At 49.1% G+C, this 14,517-nt stretch overlaps 1 protein-coding gene across 1 annotated transcript; it reads left to right on the top strand.

The window, feature by feature from the left end:
* The first annotated feature begins 840 nt into the window (after positions 1 to 840).
* Positions 841 to 6,439, top strand: LOC131212628 (intersectin-1). Its single transcript, XM_058206562.1, has 14 exons — positions 841 to 1,001; positions 1,938 to 2,217; positions 2,557 to 2,651; positions 2,731 to 3,149; positions 3,218 to 3,315; positions 3,400 to 3,575; positions 3,644 to 4,028; positions 4,128 to 4,301; positions 4,382 to 4,621; positions 4,697 to 4,920; positions 5,007 to 5,196; positions 5,265 to 5,687; positions 5,760 to 5,889; positions 5,958 to 6,439. Exons 1-14 carry the CDS (start codon positions 841 to 843, stop codon positions 6,170 to 6,172), a joined length of 3,210 nt encoding a protein of 1,069 aa, XP_058062545.1. The 3' UTR covers positions 6,173 to 6,439.
* Positions 6,440 to 14,517: the final 8,078 nt, after the last annotated feature.

A 14,517-nucleotide genomic window follows, 5' to 3' on the forward strand; every position in this document is an offset into this window, starting at 1 on the left:
AAAAAAATAAGAAAAAGCATTCCAGTCAAGAACGGGGGATAATCCTGGACTGGGTCCCCCCTAAAGTACACGTCGGGATTGCCCTTTTCTTGACTGGTAAAGTGCAGAGTGACCGTAATCAATAGATTTAGTTTATTTTCTTCGGTGGGCTGCAAATTACCCAGCCAGCCAGCCGTGTCAGTAGTCAGTCAGTTGTGTGGACAAGTAATCGATACAAAATTCTCTGTGAGTTCTGTGTGTGCGGTTTGTGCAAAACGGCTGCCACTCCTGAGCGCAGGACTAATGGGCCGTGTACCGCCTGTCCTTTCCCGTCCTTTTTACGATAAAAATACTACCAGCCAGAAGCTGCCTCCCACACAGGATCACGAGTTGATTTCAGTTGTTTCCTTTCCGTTCACCCCTTTGCAGCACCACGGGATTTTTCCTCGAATGTGAGAGCCAAAGGTGGCCGTGTGAATTGTTTGTGGATGGCATAAAGTTGGTGTTGCGTCGAAAGCAAAGGCTAAACAAACCAAAATCAAACACAGTAAATGTTCCCCGCCTACTGCTAGTGGGGTTTTGTCGATTTCGACGAGCCGTCGAAGATTTCTTAACTCCACGAGTCAATGTTGCCAGCTTGTGCAGTGATTGTTGCCCGCCCCGTCACTTATCGTGTTCAGCCGCCCCAAACATAGATAAGCGGAGGAGTTACGCGAGCGCTCGCTTCGAAGCGAAGTCCTTCGACCGCCCCTAGGCTCTCTCGGACCGTCGTCGCTATCGGTGTTGCTGTTCTGAACGCCAGCCAGTCGCCCCGGGCCCGGTTCCTGCTGCCGATATCATTCACATAAAAGCACAACCAACATGAATGCAGCCGATCCGTTTGTGATAACGTCGCGCGAGCGGCTCAAGTATGACGAGCAATTTAAATCGCTGCAACCGGTCAACGGAGTTGTCACTGGTGGCCAGGCCAAAGGATTCTTTCTCCAGAGTCAACTGCCGCCGCAGATACTCGGTCAGATATGGTAAGTGAGCGCGCTACGGCCGTGGGAGTTCTACTGTTCGCAGGAACAAAAACACCAAACAACTTCCGGTTTTACACGCGCGCATGTGTGTCCGTGTGCGTACGGTGAACATGGCAACCGTTTCCTTTCCGTTCATTCACGACTTTCTTCGCTTACATAACGAAAGATTGTAGCGAACAGAGAGCCCAATTTCTTTAACTAATGCTGTCGGTGTCCTTTAAAGTGTGGGCAGTGCTGAAGCAGTAACGAATCATAAAAGCACCTCATCAAAACCGCTCTTTTCCGCAGCGGGGTGCTTCCCAGGCACCCGCAGATTATTGCTTTCTGGTTGCTAAAACGAACGTCAGGTGTGAAGTTCACAATGCAATAACATACCATTTCCAGAGCATCAAATGATCCAAGTAAACTGATGACGTTTTCCATCTAGTTTTGGCTTATTAAGAAAAGATCGATCGTCTTTTTGAGTCTTTTGAGTCTTTTTGATATTGTTGGCAGTAAATCTCCTAGTAGTAAAACATTGCTTCATTTCGTCCAGATGGCCGAACTTGTTATTCGCGGTCATAGAACTCTGTGTCTAATTAAATTTTTGACGTTTTCAGTTGTATCTGTTCTGGCGACGCTTTAACATGGCAGTCCCTCTCCAATCTTACGCTCCACGAAAGGATTACGCGGCGAGGACACGCACGCAATTGTTTGTTTCTATGACTAATCAATGCGATGTGTTTCTATCGGTTGTACACGTGGTTGTTGGTGGATTTTAATATTCGCCAGCTTTTTGTGCTGTCGATACCCAGCTCATTATGTTTTCTGTAAGTCGTGTTGGTGTGAACGTGGGTGGTGGGCTTACTTTTGTTTCCCGCCATCTTTGATCTTTTTGATTCCGTTTTCTGAATTATCCTAGAGTGCACTAATCGTTTGGCGTCTCTTTTACCACAGGGCCCTTGCCGACACGGACGCCGATGGCCGGATGACGTTGGGTGAATTTAGCATCGCCTGCAAACTGATCAATTTGAAGCTGCGTGGCTTCGAAATACCCAAGACTTTGCCACCAACGCTCATCGCATCGCTAACGGCCGTCGGGGGAACGCCAACGCTCACGCCAACCACCGGCCTGAGCCCACTGGATCCGTTGAAATCGTTGGCCGGCTCGATAGGCACTGGCCCGGTTGCGGCGGCCCCTCTCACACAACAGCAACCACTCATGGGGCCAGGAATCGTCCCGCATGCCGTCGTTCCTCCGCTCATGTCAGGCGCCCCACCGAAACCGGCTCTTCCTCCGCAGCCCCTAATTGCTAGTGTTAATGCCAGCGCTCCTCTCATATCCATGGGGCAACAACCGCTTCTGGCCGGAGGACCCACTGTGGTTGGTGGTGCTCCGATGATGCCACCGGCACCGGCCGTAATGCAGCAACAACCGCTCATCGGAGGACTTCTGACCGGTGTGGCGCCACCTATGGTCCCTGGGGCCGTGCCGGCCGGTGTTGGGATCGTTAAACCATTAATCGATCCTCTCGGTGGCGTACCGCAACAACCGTTGATGGCTGGTGCTTCTGCGGGTGTTCCGGCGCCACCAACACCACCTCATTCAGGCGGTGGAACCCCGGCCCGCTCGATGTCCATCTCCGAGCGGGCCCCATCCATTGAGTCACCGTAAGTTCACCCTGAATCAATCACTCCTCGACCGCGGAACTAATATTTTTGCATTCTATTTGGCATTTTTGTCCAACAGAGGACAAGTGGAATGGGCCATCAAGGGACCGGCAAAACTCAAGTACACTCAACTCTTCAACACGACCGATCGCAACCGAAGCGGCTACCTTACCGGCCCGCAAGCGCGCAATATTATGGTGCAGACGAAGCTCCCACAAGCGTTGCTGGCGCAGATCTGGGCCCTTGCCGACATGGACACCGATGGGCGTCTCGGATGCGAGGAGTTCGTACTCGCCATGTATCTGTGCGATGTGGCGGCCGCTGGTGAAAAGGTACCGACCACGTTGCCACCCGATTTGATTCCACCTTCCTTCCGGAAGCCAATCTCACGGCACGGTTCGGTGGTCGGGTCGCGTCACGGTTCCGTTTCATCGCAAGGCACACCGTCAGTGCACGCGGCTGGAGTGGAGCTGGATCCTCTCTCCGGGTTACCGCAAAGTGAGTAGGAAGATGCTGCTTGAGGTTGTGCTTTAAGAGTGCTTAACGCTCATCATTCACCGTTCTAGCTTCGTTTGAGGATAAACGCAAAGAGAACTTCGACAAGGGCCAGGCGGAGCTAGAAAGACGCCGAAAAGCACTGATGGACATCCAGAAAAAGGAACAAGTGCGTTTAACGATTTCCGTAGGCGCCGTGTCGCGAAGACTGCCATTATATTGTTCGTTTTTTGTACATCCTTTCAATGTCCAGGAGGAACGCGAGCGGAAGGAGCGCGAGGAACAGGAGAAGATCCGTAAAGCCAAACTGGAGGCGGAACTGAAGAAGCAACAGGAGCTCGAGAAGGAACTGCAACGTCAGCGGGAGCTGGAGCAGGAGCGAGAAGAGCAGCGGAAACGAGAGCTGGAGAAGAAGGAGCTTGCGCGCAAGTAAGACGACCATCCGCGCACTGAACGGATGCGATGGGTAACTTGCTTTTTTTCCGTACACATTCCAGAGAACTGGAGAAGCAACGCCAACAGGAATGGGAAACACAGAAGATTTCGGAAATGCAGCAGCAGCGACAACGCGAGCAGGAGAATGTGCTGAAACTGAAGGCGCAGAACCAGGCACTGGGCGTTGAGCTGAGTACGTTCAACGAGCGCATCAAGGAACTGTCACAAAAAATCTGCGATACCCGTGTCGGGGTCACCAACGTCAAGAGCACCATCGATGGCATGCGTACCACACGTGACACGCAGATGAGCGACATGGCCCAGCTGAAGGTGAAGGTGAAAGAGCAAAACCAGCGGCTGGTACAGCTGAGTCAGGAGAAGACGAAGCTGGATGCCAAGAATAAGACCGGCGAAACCGAGAGTCAGCTGCAGTTCACCAACAAACAGGTAAACACGACCAAACCCTCTGGGACTGGGACGAACTGTGAGAGAATTGCGATGTTGACGCTAACGGTACATGGCCTCCGGTGGCCGGTGTTTTCACAGATTGTCATCCAGCAGCTGAAAGATAAGCTGGAAAACACGAAACAGCAGATCGATAGCAAATCGAGCGATATCAATCTAAACAGGGAGCAGCTGACCGAACTGAAGTCCCAGCTGACCGGGCTGATCGATTCGTGCGAGAAGCTGTACGGCGAGTACGACATGCAACGCATTCAGGTAGCAAACGTTTCACCCGGTGGCCGAATCGATTGGAAGATAAATCATCCTGTCTGTCCACCTGTTTTGTTTTCTGCTAGATTCTGGAGATGAAAAATAATCGCAAAAACGAATCGTACAGCACGAGCGCCTGGGACACGGGAAGCGCGTGGCAGGACTCAAGCGCCGTGGATACAACGAACAACGATCCAGTGGCACCCGCGGCGACCAGTGCCGACAATTTGCCAACCCCACCCGGCTACGTGAAGTACCGGGCGATCTACGAGTTTAGTGCGCGCAATGGTGACGAAATTTCCTTCCAACCTGGTGACATTGTGATGGTGAGTTTGTTGTGGGGAAATTGTGTTTCGAGCGCAAGCGCCACCATTCATCTGCGCACCGGTTCAACGTTGCAGGTACCACTGGAGCAGAACGCTGAACCGGGCTGGCTGGCGGGTGAAATCGGCGGCCATACCGGTTGGTTCCCGGAAACGTACGTCGAAAAGGTCGACAGCAACCTGAACGTGGTGGAAGCGGTCCCCGACACGATAGCGTACGCTGAGCCTGAGCCGGACCCGTACGTAGCTGCCACCGTACCGCCCGCCACCACCACCGACTACACTGCCGCCAATGACACCGAGTGAGTTTTAACCAAGCGGTCGTGTGTTGATAGAGTGGTGGAGATGGTTTCAAAACTGTGTATCCGTTGTGTTGTTTCTCTCGCAGAGCAACGTGTAACGGAGATGTTGAGTATTACGTGGCCTGCTACGCGTACCAATCGGCGGAAGCGGGCGACCTGGTGTTCGATGCGGGCGAAACGATTGCAGTGTCGAAGAAGGAGGGTGACTGGTGGACGGGTACCATCGGCAACCGTACCGGCATTTTCCCGTCAAACTACGTGACGAAACAGGAAACGGTAACGATCTCTGCACCAGAGCGCTCTACAGCGTACGATTGTTAACCAACTGAACTTTGTGTTCGCAGGAGGCTATCAATGGTAACCAGCCAATGGCGTTCGAGGAGCAGGCGACGCAACCGGCACAGCAACCCCCGGAAACGCAGTCCCAGCAGCAGTCGTCCTACGAACAGGAAGCGAAACGAAAACAATCCACCACCGGTGGGAACATTCAGGACGCAGAGGATGCACGCAATCAGGCCGAGGCGGACTCGGAGGTGTCGCAGATCAACACGCAACCCCCACCGGCTGCGACCGGCAACGAGGAAAACATACGCTACTCGTCGATGTCGATGACGTCCGCCACACCGAGCTTGCGACGGAAAGGTGAGGTGGCACAGGTGATTGCCCCGTACGAGGCTACCAGCTCCGAGCAGCTGTCGCTTCAGCGTGGCCAGCTTATTATGATTCGGAAGAAAACCGATTCCGGCTGGTGGGAAGGTGAACTACAGGTACGCCAGAGGCACGGTGCAACAAGAGGCGAGAAGGCAGGGCGAGACGTCTAATTGGGTGTGTTTTCGCAGGCAAAGGGAAGGCGCCGCCAGATCGGTTGGTTCCCGGCCACGTACGTCAAGGTCCTGCAGGGTGGTCGTAACAGTGGCCGCAACACACCCGTTTCGGCGAGCAAAGTGGAGCTGACGGAAACCATTCTCGGTAAGCGATGGTGCCTGCGATGGGAGCGATGGTGATGTGACGGGACCATTCGTTGTGTATGTTTTCAGATAAAGTCATAGCCCTCTACGCGTACAAAGCGCTGAACGATGACGAGCTGTCGTTCGAGAAAGATGACATCATCAGTGTGCTCGGGCGCGACGAACCGGAGTGGTGGCGCGGAGAACTGAACGGTACCACCGGTCTCTTCCCGAGCAACTACGTTGGCCCGTTCGTATCGTCCGGTAAGACCGGCAAAGCCGCCCTTTCCCTTGCCGTCAGCTAACAACAGTAGCGTTTGTTCCGTGCTTCCGTTATTAGTAGAATTTCGTTATGCGTTCCAGCGATCTGCTTTATGCCAAGATGCCGTGTTTATGCCACACGGACACTGCTAAAAGCCGCCTTATAGTGTACTATTATGATAAACCCCTGTTCCCTTTACTTTACCCTGATTGATAGTAATGCTCAGTGGCCAGCAATCCATCCCGATGCAAGTGGGAACCGAGAGAGAGAGACAGAGAGAGAGGGAAAGAGTGAGAGACACTAGCTTCACAGGGCCACACACACCCACACACTATTGTAAAACGAATGAATCATCAACGAAGAGAGCTTTATTTATACTGATATTTATTGGTTTAATGCTATCCGTAATTTAGTTGTAGACCCAGTTTTGCGTTTATTTCGTTGAAAGAAAGGTTCGTTTGCGTTTTGGTTCGTTACCTACGTAGTTACTTTCTGTTCCGCTAGTGGATTTGGTTCCCGATCACCGTTTGCGTTCGTCGGAACTCAATTTCACTCCCCTACTTTAAACCGCAGGCAACGTATAACGGGCAGCAGGGCTGATTGCTGCGTTCCAATCCAAAGCCCGGAACGACGACCCGACGACGACGAGGCAACCCGGCACCGGTTGCTATGGTGACGGCGAGAAGCGCGCAGCGGATGACATACACAACAACAACAACAACTACAACTACAACAATAAGCCACACAACAATAAAATCATCAATAAGTATAATGCTAATTATAACGCTAACGGTAATGGTTACGACAACACTACTGATACTAACGAAACTACTGATATTAATCAAAGCAACAATAATCAGCTACCCTACTGACGCGGTTACTACTGATCCACGGCAGGGCACGGGCACAACGGACCCAGCCAACGGAAAGCGCCCTGAGCTGAGGGCCGCACCGGCTGCTGTTGGTGGTTACCGGCGTGCTCAGTGCCGGTTTTCCGTCATCGTAGGGTGTGTCTGATTCTTTTCGGACTAGCCGGAAGGAACCGCCGGCGGAATATCAGAGACGTAGAGCAGAAAGGTGGCCGCACGGACTCTATACCATACAATCAATGCAGTCCGGGTCGCGGAACGTGGTTTATGATTCTTTAAATGTTGATAGTGTTTGCTCGCCTTTCCGTGGCCACCAGGGGAAGGTTTGCGTTCCCTTTCCCCGTTGGGTGATATTATATCTCGAACTCTCTAGAGGAAAGTGTTTACGTGCTAGATAGAGTCAGTCAGGAAGGCAATCATAGACAGACCCCCGCCCCGTGTATAGGATCTAGGGTGGGACATTGTAGATACTCAAAAACACACACGTTTCAGTGAGAAGGTTCTCTGTTCTCGGTGCAATAATTTATCTTCCTCTTTCGCGAAAGCAGTTGGGCCGCAATAATGCCGCGATCCGGAGAAGGGGCGACGCGATCGACGCGATCGCGCTAGACTTTGATCAACACGCGCTGTTACCCGTAAGTTCTCTTTCTACATCGCTCTCACCTCTGTCGCTTCTCAGGCCCCGCTCAGCCCGGCCAGCTGATGGCGCTCGGCGTACGGCGTCTGTGTTATTCTTATGATTGTAATTATATTGATAAGCTACGTAGCGGATATCGAGGTTATGTTTCGGGGCGCGTCCATCAATGCAAACGAACGAAGTGAAGCACACAAAACGTAACAAATAATTTTAGCGCGACAATTTGTTAAGTTTCTCCATGTATTCTTCGCTGAGCAAAGCGGAGCAGTAAATGTAACTTTATTTCCAACTCCTTCTTAGCATTCCTCCGAGAGAGAGCGAGGTGTTCTGTTGTCTGTTAAGCTGCCGTGTTAAGTTGGGTGATTGGCTTAAAGCAGGTAACAATGCAACCCCCCGGACACCGACAAGCAGTTGTTGTGCGAGTTGGGTGCGTGGCCGAATGCTTGGCCGTTCACGAACATGTAGCTTAACGTCCCGCACGCGCCACTTAAAAGTAAATCGTTAAATCGCTAAATGAAGAACTAAAGAAACTAAAACAAAATACCACTAACAAAACACAAAGGGATTATATATATATACAAACAATTATATATATAAAAGGTAAAAGACATATACATATTTAGACACTATTATGTGCCCTACCAAGTATTCTACAAAGCGATGGACGCGGCATCTTCTGCTCTAGAGGCTACATAATGTCCGTGAGCGAACGAACCAAAAACAAAACGGTTATTTCTTCTCTGGAAGTGTTATTTATTATGCTATTGCAAGCGTTAATTGAATTTAGTAGTAGAAGTAGTAGCAGCAGCGTCTGCTGCAGTTCTCACTAGCTGACTTTCTCCACCATATCCTTCCTCTTCGTCGATCGCCGCTCAGCGCCGCCGCGTTTGTTGGCCAACATAGAATACTAACCCCTGGGGGCGCATTGATTGGTGGCGTGTTAATCAAAAACGGAAAAATCTTCCTCGCTCGTGCGAGATTTGGCTTTGAATCAGGCATTTCGAATCTTGTGTCTGCTCCGCCTTTCTGTTTTGCCCACCACCACGAATCTCGCCGCCCATTGCTTTCTGGCCGCGAACACCGGCACCATATTGGTAACAAAATGTATAAAAAAAGGCACGACAGATGCGTGTGGCATGTGATGTATCTGAAGGAGGAGTACAATAAAGGGGTGTAAGGGTTGAAAACGGCTGTTCAGAGGTACGTAGGGTCACCCTAGCCTTCCCGTTTCGTTGTAAAACATCGTAAACAATGGTAAAGCAACACCCGAGTAATACTGCTTAGTCGACGATTCCAATGGGAGCGGTCGGGAACCCTGCACACACAGTAAACCACAAGTACATAGATCGAATTTTTGGGGAAAATAGTGGAACCAGCTAGTAAATTAATACTGAAAACGTATCAAAGTCGCACAGCAGTCACGGCGTGGAACCCAAATCATTAACCAATCCACAGACACTCAAACACAGTGCGTGGACCGCAAACAATGTAAACCAACCATTGGTAACTTTCAATCATCATGTTTAATACTCGATGTGAAACGTGTATGTTGCAAATGTGCGCCAGAGTGGCACACTGTAGACGGTGACGAGGTACCCCGGATGGCATTATTTACTGTCTTACTATTTTCACGTTCGATGGAAACACGTTCAATGCAAAATATATACATAAACACATATATAAATAAAAGAAACAAACGAAAGCTAACCGACAGCAGCACCCGGGAGTTACAATGGCACGCGATGGCGGCCAAACGCGCACACCGACCACGGGCACGGGGCTACGGTATCTTCGACCGGCAATCAGCCTTCGAACGGAGCAACACAGAGACAGAGGGCAAACACATGACGGTGGAAAAATCACGGTAACAAAATCATTGTGGTTTTCGGGCCGTGCGTTCCGAGTTCTGTCGCCGGAGCCGGAGTGACGGTGAGATAGGTTAAGGAGCGAAGGAATCGCGCATATGGCGCGATGGCGCTGATGAGAAAAAGCATAATAAAATTCAACCAACAAACGTCGTTAGTTTACAAGTGAACAAAACGGTGGCATTTTGGTATTTTTGTTTCTGTGTGGGGTTTTGGCTGAAGGCTCACTGTTCGGTAGGTCGGACAGGCGGAATCGAATCCTGTGAAGTCACTATAAAACGTGGTAAAACGCATCTGACGATCTGGAATAACGGTGCACCGATAACTGATCCCCGCAATTCGGTCCTACGACAATTGATCCCAGTAACCATAGACAAAATTGCGTTTAGCAATTGTCATTGAATTAAATGAATTAGAAATTTGGTCATAGCTCAATAATCATCAGTAATTTATATTCTCTTTTAATCATCATTAACAATGCCGACCAAGACGGTCGAATCTTTCCCGACAGAGCCGTCTCAGCAACGTTAGCGACGTCGTGACACGTCGATTCATCGTCCTGGGGAGACAGCGTGTGAGTGCTGGGCCTCCAGTGGATCCGCAGCATCGTTGGAACGCCCTCAATACACCTGGTCCGGGAGGTGGCCCAGGCGGAAAAGAGTACCGCTAGGTTCTGAGTTTAAAATCGATCCAAACTTCTTTATTTTAAATCAGTTATTTTAAATCAATTATTGGTTTAAATAGTATGAAAAGAGAGCGAGACGGCTTAGCGCGCAGTTATGCTGACTTAAGCATTGGCGCGTATCGATTGAGTGAACATGTACGCGCGATGTTCATGTGGCTCGTCACGCGGTGAACTCTATTAATTATGCTGATGCAATGATCGATGCAATGGTAAACATGACGTTTTGTGGGGATTGTGATTTTTCTGCTACCTCTTGAAAAAAAACTGCTTCGAAATCGTACCAAATGCTGGTCGGGACTTGTTTTTAGAAGATCACAGTGCTTTCAGTGGTTTAACAGATTTCAAAATGGCGATTTTGGCTTAACAGAGAAAGGGCATCGGAGAACTCTAAAAACCGGACTCTTTGATGGGACAGAAAGGTGTGATGCTTCACAAGCTCTTAAAACCTGATGAAAACCTTAATTTAGATCGCTACTGACAACAAATGATCAATTTGAACCATTCATAGATCGAAAAACGACCGAAATACAGTTTCTAGTATTCCGAATGGAGACGCCTGGTGGAGCATAATGGCAACAACAAAAATTTGGCGTCTCCATGACCCCCAATGCAAAACTGTTTCAGGATACTACCAAATCACTTGGATGGGAGCTGCTATCCCCTACGCTGTATTCACCAGACTTTGCTCTTTCCGAATATCTTTTTCATCGATGGGTCACGTATTGGCTGAGCAGCACTTCGTTTTTTACGACGAAGTCGAAATCAGATGACCAATTTGTTTACTTAAAAAGTCGAAGAATTCTTTCGTATGGGAATCCATGATCAGCAGAGCGGCAGGAGAAATGTATAGCTAGCGATGGCACTTACTTTGAATGAAAAAAAAGTTGCATAAAAATTTTATTAACATTTTTTGTGTGTCGTATATACGTATCTTGGTCGTATATTGTCCCGGTGAAGTGCAAGTGCCTGTTTTTCGTTCCATCATCAGGACTTTTTCAATCGGGACAAAAAAGAAAAAAAAAATATTCAAAAATCGCTATGTATTCGGAAAACATCATTTACCGATGAAAGGAACTCGTTATGCTGACATTTTGGCCATTAGAAGGCTTGTGCCGACAACACAAAAATTTCATAAAATTTTGACTGGAAGTCTGGAAAGGATTACCTTGCAAACAAACCCACATCAAGGGGGCGCCACCAAAAATGTCCCTATTGAAAAGTCCTTTGAGACAAACTGCGTAGAATGCGTTTAATACTCGCAATGCGCAGCTCGTAGCTTTACAATGAAGTCAAGTCATTCGCATACGCATTGTTTTCCTTCATACTGAGACGGGATATCTCACGTGGAACTCTTTTCTCAACAAAGGCCAGAAGCAATATTTTTTGACTTTTTGATTAGAGGATCTGAGAATCTCAGAATCTGAGAGTCTTAGATCTGGGATCAGATGTTACAGATGCGGTCGTTAGAAATCTTAGATCTCGGGTTGTTTGTTTGATTTCTCAGATTGTTCTTACCCCTGATAATAAGACAAAAAATATATTGTATCACAAGGTACTTAACTAGAAGAAGAAACGGAGAAAGCCTATAAAAACTGTTAAAGAATTGTGAATATACTAGATTCTTTTTATTTACCCTAATTAAAATACGAACTAGATAAAATCCAAAATCTGTTTACTTGAAAGAGCTTCTCTATATTTTTGTCATCAATGAAAGAAAGGTGCCAAGACACACAAGGGGCATTCGATTATTTTTTTCTCACATTGTCAGTCCAGTAGATTTATTAAACAAGAGGAATCATCATCATCTTTATCATCATCATCATCGTTATCATCATCGTCGGGAACCATTCACTCGATAAATGCACACACTAACGGAAGGGCGCGCTCTTATGTTTTCTTCGCACTTTCTCTCTCGCTCTTTCTCTGGGCCTCTCTCTCTCTCTCTCTCTGTAAATTATCGATTCTGCTTCGGTCCATCTTCTGTTTTGCCATTGTTTTTACCGTTTTTTTACTAACCCTCGACTTCTTAATCTTCGTCACATTTTTCTCTATATATATATACTTTTGTATCCGCACGTGTGCGGAAGGATATCATCATCTTCTGTCCTATTCGTTGCCTTTTTTACTAAACACATTCATTCGCTTCTCTCTCGCTCCCTCACACAGCCACACGCTGTACACCGTTTGCCAGAGTGTAGTTGTGTGCGTGTTTTGCTCGCGATCACCATTCGCACCAATTGTTCTCGATCACACGCGCGCACGGAGAGTCATGTGCTTCGTCCCATCGAGCGCTCAAACATCCTTTCTCTCGCTCTCTCTCTCTCTGTCGCTCTCGCTCTGATTCGTGTGCCGTATCTCTTCGTTCATTCTGGCTCTATCACTCGGTTGGGGCGCTTCTATCTATCTCTCTCTCTCTCTCTCTGTCTCTCTGTGTCCTGTGCGCGATCGGATACAACGTGTCTTCCCATGACAGACACACACAGGCACACACGCGTGCAGACAGGCAGCCATGCGGCAGGCGCATGCGTTCACATTATCTTTTTCACTAAAAAAAAACTATTTTACAATTTTTGTTTTGTTGTTTTAAAAAAAGCTTATAAAAAAACAGAACACAGTTGTTTTACCGACTCTCTCTCGCTCTCTCTGGCTCTCTCTCTCCCTCTCTTTTCTATTCTATCTCGTGCGCTCTCTGACGTGATCGTCGTGTGCGCGGTATGCGCGGATCGAGGGGGATCGTTTGGACGGGGAAAAGGATGTTCGGGTGGTGGTGGTTGGGGGGTAGCAGATAAAAGCTCAAAACAAAACAAAAACCAACCAAAAACGAACGAACGAACGAATGTGGTGAGAGAGAGAGAGAGGGGGGGGAATAATAAGAATAATAAAACGGCGGGGCAGAACCGATCGATAAGAAGAGGATATCGATATGTGGTCCGCACGATAACCCGATGACGAAAGTGACGGGTGGGTGGAGGGAGGGGCGAAGGAGAGAGGGCTGCCTAAAAGTGATCGTCCAACGTTCTATCTCTCTCTCTCTCTCTGCGGCTATCGCATCACATCGCATTTCGAGGTTATCTTACAAGAAAAAGGATTCCACCACATGAACCTCATCGTCGTCATCATAATCGTCATTCGTCACCCTATCGTTGAGCTGCTCTCTGCTGGGGCGCTTATTGCATTTTCTACTCCGTCTCGCTCTCTCGCTCTCGCGCACTCTCTCTCTCTCGACCTTGCTTGCTAGATCCTTGTGCTTTCTTAACAGTAGTCGCAACTTGTTGCTCTTCGCTAAGATCTGTTGTTTGTTGTGCATTGCATCTCTCTCTCTCTCTCTCTCTCTCTCTTCACTCACACGTACACACGCACACACACTAATGCTAATTATATGTTTTTGTTTATCGCTAATCGCGTAGTTCCTTCTTCGTGGGCGTCTATATGCTGCCGCCTGCTGTCATCTTCTCTCTTTCGCTCCCTCTCGCCCTCTCACTCTCACCCTTCTCACAGCGAGCTGTGCATGTGTGTGTGTGTATGTGTAAATAGCAGCGCGTTTCTAAATAAATCGATTGTTAATATCTCTCTCTCTCTCTCTCTTTCTATTGTTCAAACCATCGCACGCACACACAGCAGCATCATCACACCGTCAGCTGTTCCGAGAGGTTTCTCGTTGGAAGAGCGTGCGTCTCGGGTAAAGGATTGCGCCACGTTATCCACACCTCCCCCCATCCCCCCGTCGTAACCGCCTCCCACGTCCTCTCACGGTCTATCTACACTCAACAGCTCCACTTCCATTATTGCTTTCAAGCGGCGCGCGCACGAGACGACAGACTGAGAGCGAGAGAGAGCGTGAGAGCCAAAGGATCTAGGGGTGGTCCGAAGCGCGCCATGAAAAGGACCCGGAAGCAAAGGGTTTGTCGTCCATCGATTTATCACAAAATAATGGTCAGAATATTACGGGACAAAGTGTCCGCCGAGCGCCGCCGCCGAGTGTTGTTTTGATAGATTAAAATAAACAATAAAAAGCGCATCATCAACGCGATGTCTGTGTTGGAGCGCGCATTTCTCTCTCGCTCCCTCTCTTGCTCTCTCTCTTTCTCGGTCTCGCTCTCTGGCACTTGTTGTATCGGAGGACGTTTCCCGGGCCGGATCGTTTCTCGCGCGGGCTTCTGGGGGTCCTGGCTATTGTGGTGTTGTGGTTTAAAGTTATGCGCTGCTGCTGCTGCTGCTGGTGGTGGTGGTGGTGATGGTGGTGCACTGCTGCCGTTGCCGCCGCTGCAGGACGACCTCACCGACGGCCACAGGCGCCCGGGGGTGGTGGTGGTGGTGGTGGTGCCGTGCGGT

The sequence above is a fragment of the Anopheles bellator genome, chromosome 2 (genome assembly GCF_943735745.2).
Source record: "Anopheles bellator chromosome 2, idAnoBellAS_SP24_06.2, whole genome shotgun sequence".
Taxonomy (NCBI): Eukaryota; Metazoa; Arthropoda; class Insecta; order Diptera; family Culicidae; genus Anopheles; species Anopheles bellator.